This window comes from Petaurus breviceps, unplaced genomic scaffold, assembly GCF_028583685.1.
Source record: "Petaurus breviceps papuanus isolate PSGF00001 unplaced genomic scaffold, PetGlider_PUasm1.0 90881, whole genome shotgun sequence".
Taxonomy (NCBI): Eukaryota; Metazoa; Chordata; class Mammalia; order Diprotodontia; family Petauridae; genus Petaurus; species Petaurus breviceps.
In genome coordinates, this window is record NW_027187369.1 from 7,990,997 (window position 1) to 8,000,417 (window position 9,421).

General features: G+C 41.7%; 1 protein-coding gene across 1 annotated transcript; it reads left to right on the forward strand.

The window, feature by feature from the left end:
• Positions 1-5,310: 5,310 nt before the first annotated feature.
• LOC138150571 (olfactory receptor 13H1-like) lies at positions 5,311-6,249 on the forward strand. Its single transcript, XM_069073997.1, has one exon. It carries the CDS (start codon positions 5,311-5,313, stop codon positions 6,247-6,249), a length of 939 nt encoding a protein of 312 aa, XP_068930098.1.
• Positions 6,250-9,421: the final 3,172 nt, after the last annotated feature.

Sequence of the window (9,421 nt, forward strand, 5' to 3'; positions counted from 1 at the left end):
AGCTCTCCTCTCTTACTCATCCAAACTCCTATAAAAATTGTCTATACTCACTGCCTCCACTTCGTTCCCCTTTCACTCCTGTCATTATCACTCAACTGAAACTATTTCCAAAATTATCAATGATCTTTAATTGCCAAATCTGATTGTGTTTTCTTAGTCCTTCTTGATTTCTCTGCAGTCTTTGACCTTGTATATCACCCCTTTTTCCTGTATACCTTTGGTTCTCTACCTACCTATCTGACCACTGCTTCTCAGTCTCCTCTACTGACTTCATAGCACGTTCATAGCATGCTTCTTAACTGTAGGTCCTCCCCAAGCCAAGATCCAGTCCTGAATCAAACATGGCTATTCAATAGGTATGTCAAACTCAACATGTCCAAAACAAAAACTTTTTTTCCCCTTGTGACCACTCCTCTTCCATGTTTTCCTATTCTTTTGAAGGCACTGCCATATTTCCAGTCTCTCAGGTTGCCAACCTCATTCTTGCTCACCCCACATATCCAATCTGTTGCCAAATCTCAGTTTCTATGTCCACAAAACCTATCACATCCATCCCTTTCTTACTACTCATAGAGGCAGCACCCTTGTTCAGGCCCTCCTCATCTTTCATCCAAACTATTGAAATACCTTCCCTAATTGGTCTCCTCAGTTTCCAGTCTCCCTCACCCAATCCATCCTTCATTAAGCAAAGTAATTTACCTCCAGCACAAGTCTGTCCATGTTGTTTCTCCACTTGATAATCTCCAGTGGTCCCTTCTTCTCCTGTTCCTCTGTTTGTATCCTAAATTCTTCCACAACTTCACCCCAATTTACCCTTCCAGCCTCACCATACAACCCCTCCTATACTCTATGGTCCAGCCAGACTGGGCTTCCTGCTGTTTCTCACATGTGACACTCCATATCTATCTCTATGCCTTTGCACTGGCCATTTCCTATGTCTGGAATGCACTCTCTCTTCAGTTCTGTCTCATAGAATTCCTTGCTTTCATCAAGACTCAGTCCAGGTATCACCTTCTATATGAAACCTCTTCTGATCCAACAGCTGCTAGTGTCCTCCCTCCCTAATTTACATTGTATTTATCATTTTACTTTGTATTTATTTGTAGAATTGAAAAGGAAAAACAGAGATATATTTGCCAGATTCATCTCAGATACCTCCTATCTACTTTGTATTTATTGTATTTACATTGATTCTTTGCTTATGTAAGTATATGTTGTTTCTTTGCTTACTTAAGCATACATTGTTTCTTCTTATAAAATGTAAATTCCTTGAGGACAGTGAGTATTTCTTTTTTTCTTTGTGTCACCTTCACCTTGCATAGTGTCATAGTAGATGTTTGATAAATGCTTGTTGGTTATTTGGTTGATGCTACCCTGACCTTCATCCTTGCCTACTTTAGTGCTTTCCTTGTCAATAATCCTGTGAAGTAGGCAGAGCAAATATCATTATTCCCATTTTACAGGTGAGGATACTGAAGCTTAGAAGTCAGTTTTAGTGACTTAGCCAAGATCGTGGAACTCAGGAGTATTAGAGTAAGGACTTGAACCAAGGTCCTACTAAGCAGAGGTCCAGAGAGTTTTCCTTTACACCCTGCTAGGCTGGTGAGGGGGCAAGGGAGGGAATTGAGGGCAAAGAGAGAGTGATGCTAAATCACAAGATCTGAATCTCCCTGCTCCCACAGCAGATTCACTCTTATATCCCTGCTCCGAGAACCATTTTTCCCGCTGGGACCCTTTTGTTTTTCTTTTTGATCCAAGTAGATTTTAATGTCTGACCAGTCTCCAATTCCGGGTCAAGACTCACTTTACCCAAAGATCCTTGACTGACTAAGCCTACACACCTCTGATCACTCCCAAACTCCATTTTCTTTTAGCCACTTATGGACAAGCATAGGTTATAGAGAGAAAAGAACATAAATTTGTTAAGGATCTTAGTGTCAGGACCATGGCCAGCAGTTGTAATTAAGCCAAGAGTAGCTGGCTGCTTTGGCACTTGTAGCCATGGATAGAAGTAAAAACTGGATTTGCACTGCCCTCCTAGGGTGTTAGTGGTGATGGGGAAGCAGAATCCAGATATTTAAGGAGGGAGAAAAACCATAGGATCATAACACTAGAGTTAATAGGTTATTTAGTTCAATCCCCTCATTTTACAAATGAGGAAACCAAGACCCAATTTAAGCTACTTGTCCAAGGCAGGATTTGCACCCTTATTCTAAAGTCAATGTCATTTCCAAAGCCAATGCCATTTCCACTGGAGCATGTTGCCCCAAAGATCAGTAGATTTACTTAGACTGGCCCAAATTTGTGGCTTTGAGTAGTCTTTAGTAATCATAGAGTGAAAGTCAGACAAGAATAGGTTTCTGAGATATGCAATTGCAGGGTGCCACAGCATCATCTGAAGTTCCTAAGGAATAGCTTCCCTAACAAAGGTACAAACCAGGGACAACACTGTGCACCATGTGTTTTCCACTGTTATCTGTTATAACACTTGGTACCAGTTCAGCCTTGCAAAGGGTCAATGTTCTGGAGAGGGCTGAGTACAAGAAGAAAACGTCTCTGAGAGACAACTTCAGCAGCATTTCTGATATTGGTGGTTGTTCTGAGAGTTCATCCCACTCCCAGATGAAATCTACTCTATCCTAAGGAGTGCTTTGAGAACCCACACAGAACACTCAGAAGCCATCTAGCACAAATTCTCTCATTTTACAAGTGAAGAAACTGAGATACAGAGAAGGGAAATGTTTCCTAGTCATATAGCTCATTGGTTGCAGAATTGGAATCACACTCAAGTGTCCTGATTCCCAGTCCTATGATCTTTCCATAGCCCTGTGTTGCCTCCCTGAATTAAATGATTGTACCCTTAGAATGGAAGATCAGAGCTAGAAGGAATCTCAAAGTTCATTTAGTCCTATTTGTTTCTTTTTATAGATGGGGAAATTGAGGCCCATAGAGAGCAAGTGTGTGTGATTTTTCAATTGTTATTTTGTTATGTTGTGTGTATATGTCTCCAAGTGGATGTAAACCTATCAACAGAAGAGATGATATTATGCACACCCTCTTCCTGTAGTACCCAGTATAGTACTGAGGACTATAAGTACTCAATAGATATGCTCTAATTCTAGATTCTGATCATGTCCCTGCTTTTCACAGAAACTTTCAGTGTCTCCCTATTGCCTACTGAATAAAGCATAAACTTTTTGGCCTGGCATTCAAGGCCCTCCACAATCTGACTCCAACCTTCCTTTCTAGCCTTCTCATATGTCTCCCCTTCAGCATGCCCTGTGTTTAATTCAGCCATTCAATTCAACAAATATTTGTTAAGAACCTACTATGTGCAAGGCACTGTACTTGATGCTAGAAATACCAAAGTGAAGAATGACAATAATAACAATAACATGTAGATTACTAAGCGTTTTGTGTATATTATCTCATCTGATCAAAGGAATTATAGTCGAGTAAGAAGCAATGGGACCTGAACAGATAATGGGGGAAATTATCAAAGCATTGGGGCTTAGACTTAGATGAATCTGGCAAATTTATCTTTGTTTTCCCTTTTGCCATCCTACTCTCAACTGAAAGTAATTTCTCCTTACTCACGCCTCTCATGGCACTTTGTCTGCAACTCTCTTATCTATAATAGTTCTTTGTGTTCATGTCATCCCTGCCCTTCCCCCAATTAGACTGGAAACTCCTTGAGGGAAGGGTCTATATCATATTTATCATTGTAATCTCAGTATTTAGTACAGGGCCCTGTACACAGTAGAGTTAGGGATTGAACCTATGATTTCATTGGTATAAGGAACTCCCAGGTAAGGTATCTCTCTGTCCTAATGAAGGTCTGCACTTTCTCACAATTTTCAGTCTTAAAGAATTGCTCAAATCAGTGAGGGTTGGAGTGACTTGCCCGGGGCCACACAGTCAGTACATTGAAGACAGAAATTGTACTCAAGTGTTCCTGGAAGACTTGCTACTTCTATACTCAAGAACAGAAACTAAATAGGCAAAAACCAACATGAAATACCTCCAACTAGGTGACTCAGTGGATTTAGGAAGACTCATCTTCTTGAGTTCGGATCTGACCTCAGACACTTACTAGCTGGGTGACCCTGGGCAATTCACTTCACCCTGTTTGCCTTAGTTTTTTCATCTGTAAAATGAACCAGAGAAGAACATGGCAAACCACTCCAGTATCTTTGCCACAAAAATCCCAAATGGGGTCACCAAGAGTCAGACACAACTGAAAAATGACTGAATAACAGCAAAATACCTACAAACCTTAATAATGAACCATGAAGCAGTTCAACGAAAGACCATCCACAGCAATAGTCTGTGTGACAAGACCAGTTGGTGCCACTAACACTGGTGGGCTTGGGGAAGCAAAGTAGCTACTAAAACAGTACCTTCCCTGGGCATAGCTGGATCTTTGGCAGCAAATTCAGATCCTTAATAGGATAAAAGACTGAGAGATATGAAGGCGATGTGCTCCATCTCTCCAGTGTTCTGATGGTAATGGCATCGAATTTCTAGGATGTGGTGTAGTAGGTGTTTAATAAATGCTAGTTGAACTGAACACGTTCAGAGGGGGTGGCCTGAATGGTGAGGGGGCTTAGGATCATTCTATAAGAGGAAGTGTTCAAGGAACGGGGATGTTTGTCTTAGAAAGAGAAGGCTTATTAGGGTGGCTTGATCTCTGTGTTCAAATATTTAAAGGATTTTCATATAGAAGAGAGATTAGAATTCTTTGGCTCAGCTCCAAAAGACACAACCAGAACAGACAGGGAAGCTACAGAGAGGAAGATTTTGGCTCAGTTTAAGAGAGAATTTCTGAAAAATCAGAGCTGTTCATAAATGCTTCATGAGATAGTGAGTCCCCCACCACTGGTGGTCTTTAAATGATAAACATTTGATAACTACCTGTCAGAGATCTTATAAAGGGAATGAATGTTTCAGATAAAGGGTAGGCCCCTTAGGTTCCTTAATACCCCAAGATTCTAAGATTTGATGAATTAAATTTGAAAATCACATGACCTGACCCAGAATCTCCTCTCTAACATCCCCAAGAAGTAGTCATCCAGCCTCCAATGAGGGGGGACCCTCAAGGTAGCCTCTCCTACTTTTGAATGGTTCTGGATGTTAGGAAGATTTTCCTGATATTTAGTGGAAGCCTGTCTCTCTGAAGATTACCCCACCCCCACTGTTCCTCTCTGGGACCAGACAGAATGTGTCTGGTCCTTCTTTCATTTGATGGCCCTTCAAATAGTTGAAAGGCATTGAAATGAATTTATTCTTTTTCTCCTCTTACAGAATACAATGGAGAGCCTGACCAGTGTTAATACCACAGAAGTGACAGAATTCATTCTGGTGGGTCTTTCTAATCACCCCAAAGCCCAGATTGCCTTCTTCTGTGCCCTGGTCATGATCTACTCAGTCACACTGGTGGGTAATGGTGTCATCATTTTCGTGGTCAGATTTGAGGAACAGCTGCACACCCCCATGTATTTTTTCCTCAGCAACTTGTCCTTCCTTGATGTCTGCTACTCCACCAGTTCTGTTCCTCACCTGCTCTCCAATGGCTTTAGAGACTTCCCTACCATTTCCTATACCAGCTGCTACGCCCAGATGACCATCTCCCTCTTCCTTGGGATGACAGAGTGTTTCCTCCTCGCTGTCATGGCCTATGACCGATTAGTTGCCATTTCCAATCCATTACGCTACACCCTCATCATGAACAATCGGGTTTGTCTGCAGATGGCCATAAGCACCTGGGTCAGTGCCTTCCTCTTAGCTGTAATGCCAATTATTGCTATTCCAGCCCGTTACTGTGGGCACAATGTCATCAACCATTTCACCTGTGAGATCCAGGCCCTGCTGAAGCTTGTCTGCTCAGACACCCTCACAGATCTAATCCTGGGTCTAGTCATCAGTGTGTGTACATTGCCACTGCCCTTCAGCTTCATCCTCATCTCCTACATCCGCATTGTCATAGCTGTGCTGAAGATCCGCTCCACAGAGGCCAGGCTCAAAGCCTTCTCCACCTGTAGCTCCCACTTGACCGTGGTGGCCATTTTTTTTGGGACAGCCATCTACATGTATGTGAAACCCCAGTCAAAAGAATCCCAGGATCAGGACAAAATTATCTCTGTGTTTTATGGAGTTGTGACCCCTATGCTGAACCCCCTCATTTATACCCTAAGGAACAAAGATGTTAAAGGTGCCTTGAGAAAAATAACTAGGAGGAAAGAGTCTTGAACTAAACTTTCCCATGGAAGATCATCCAGCTAATGGCCTGACCTTTATCTGTGACAGACAAATTGATGTGTCAGGATTATTAAGCATGGTATCAGTAAACCTGGCATAGTAAAAAGTCCTAATGGGAGTCAAGAGCTCCAGATTCTAGTACTAGCTCTGCTACTAACTCTCTATATGAAATTGGGAAAGTTACTTCTCCTCTCTGGGCCTCAGTGGACTCATCTGTAAAATGGAATGGTTGGATTATCTCTTCATTAGCTTCCTGCTCTGATCACCTTTGTTTCCTGTTCTAATCGAACATTTACATTCATTTTTTTCCTCTGAACAATACAATAATTTTCTTATTCTTTAGTCATTTGAAAACAGAGGATTATAGGAGACCCTTTTGAGGCACAGTATCAATGAATCACATGAAGCTGAAGTTCAAAGAATGAAAATGACTTGGTCAAGGCCACACAGCTACCAAATGATGAGACCAGGATTTAACCTCAAGAACAAATGTGCCTTTTTCACATATCACTCTGCGCGACTTCAGTAGAATACTGGCTTGAGGAGACCGGTATCAGATTTTCCTACTTGTTCCCCTATACTCCAAATAGTTTGGAAAACTGCACAGCATTGTGTGAGATTTCCTCCCAGGACAAAAGACTGAAGAAATCACAAGAAGATGTGAATGAAAGAGGTAATACTATAACCAGGTCAGGGGCACTAGGATTTTATCTAGGATGGAAGGATATGCTTTCTCCCCAAAGTAGCTTTCTACCAAGGAATGGAAGGGAAGGAAAAGTCAAGTCCCTGGTGGTTTGGTCCTAAGATAGAGAGTAGGAAGAGATAGGGTCTACTGGAGAGATATTGTTCCTCCACACCAGATGCAGCCCTGGACAGAGAGACAGCACACATCAGGGACAAGTGCTTAAGGGATGGCAACCAGAACTCTTTCTGACTTTGAATCCTTTAGGGTTTCAGGTCTTTCTGGGAAAGGCTGCTGCAACAGCGAGGGGAATGTGCTTCTACATACCATATTAAGTCTAGGGGTAGGGATAGTGTCATTCTCAGGTAGTGCTGGGATGAATAATGATATAGGAAGTAGCCAAGTATTTATTAACTACTTACTTGGGTCAGGAATTATGGCAAGAACTAGTGATAAAAAGGAAGGCAAAGACAGTCCCTGCCTTCAAGGAACTTATATTATAATAAGGAAGTGACATTTAAATAGCTAGGTACATACAAAATAGCTTCCTCTCTCAACTATCTTTGCTCCAGGAGTCAGACTCCCTAGCTAATGCTCCAGGAAGAAGGAGCTGGAAGGAGTCACAAAGTTAGCTGGGATGGGTAAGGAGTTAAGCCTCAACATGGAGGAAGGTGTAATCTTTTTTTTAAAGCAATTGGGGTTAAGTAACTTGCTCAAGGTTACATGGGCAGTTATTTCTGGGTGTGGTGCTAAGTATCTGAGCCCGGATTCAATCCCCAGGTCATCCCGACACTGGGGCCGGTGCTCTTACTTGCTGAGCCACCTGGCCACCCCTTGGAAGGTGTAATCTTGAAGGCTAAATTCACCATCACCAAAAAAAAAGAAAGAATGTGGCCACCATTCAGTGCAAATTCCTCAGGAGCAGGATTCTTGTGTATACTGTATTAGATATGTGTTAGATATGGGGGTGGGGTGAGGAAAAGGGAAGAGAGCCTCTTAGTTTCTGACAGACAAGTATGAAGAAAAATCTCATTGTGAAGGACAACAAGGCTGTCAAAGGAGAGTGATGAGAGATAACAACAGGAAATCTACCAGGAGAAGCTAAGTAAGGTCTCTAAAACCAGACTGAGCAAACAGAAAAGAGTGTTGGCCTCCATCTTCTGGGAGCCAAAGAAATGTGCAAGTAGAATGACATGGAGGGATAGACTGGGCTTCTCTCAGCAATACAAGATCAGAAGACAACTCCAAAAGACTCATGATGGAAAGAGATATCCACATGCAGAGAAAGATCTACAGAGTCTGAATGCAGATTGATGCAAACTACTTGCTCTCTCTTTTTTTGTTTTGTTTTGTTTCCTCTTTTTCATCATTCACTTCATTAGTTATAATCCTTTACAACTTGACTAATGTTTAATATGAATGTATTTGCAGATCCTATATTTGATTGCATGCCGCCATGGGGTGGTGGGGAGGAGGGAGAGGGAGTATATTTGGAATTGTGGAATTGTGGATTGTGGAACTGAATGTTGTAAACTAAAAGTAAATAAGTAAATTTTTAAAAAAGAAAACAAAAAAAAAGAACGACATGGAGGGATTCAGCTAGAAGAGAGGCCATGATAGACTGGATAGGAGGCATTGGCTACAAAACTACATTGGAGATGGGTGTAGTAGAAGCTCCAGCCATTGTGTTCTGCAAGTTCCTTGGGACTATATCAGTTCCCAGAGAAGGGTTGCTGCCTGACAGGTATTATTATCTTCTGTGGGCTCTGATTTGAGTTCTAATTGTTTCCCTTGGCCTGTCAATGAATCCATGTTTTTAGCCTTGTGAACCTTTGTTCTTGTTAGGGGAGTTAAAGGCTAGACTCTGATGAGAGAACATTGAATACTGAAGTTCCCATTCATCTAGGTGAAGATGAGAGAATTGAGAAGCCCCCCAAAGTGTACCCAGCTCCTCTGATCTAGGATGAAACCTCTGACACAAGGATTAGGTAACAAGAGCCATCAAAATCACACCAATCCAACAGAAATAAGGCAATGTACCCAAGCAGAACTGTACTAGCACTATAAATGGGAACAAAAGACAGAAAAAAAAATTCCCTGACTTTGGAGCATTTTGGAAGACCAGACAAACTTATGAGAAATCATTTGGTATCTAAAGTGAGCCAAAGACAATTTAGTGCACATTACATAGAAGTGCTTAGGCACACAAAGGAGGAAATGATTGGCAATGGACTAGACTTAGTCAAGAAAGCAGTTGAAATGTGGAAGAAGACTTGACTTGTCAAAATACATTTACAGTCTCTGCTAGCTCTAAATCCTATGATCCTATGACATGAAAGCTGTGCTCCATCCAGGGACAGAAGCACTATCTATCTTCCAGCACAGACCACAATGTGTTTTAAGAGGGCTGAACTATCTGGCCTCCAAGTTCCTTTCTAGCTCTATATCTATTACCCCATTGTTGTTCTTGTTGTTGGTGTT

Excerpts from the sequence above, each read along its gene's own strand:
- LOC138150571 (XM_069073997.1), top strand. The coding sequence starts at position 5,311 with ATGGAGAGCCTGACCAGTGTTAATACCACAGAAGTGACAGAATTCATT.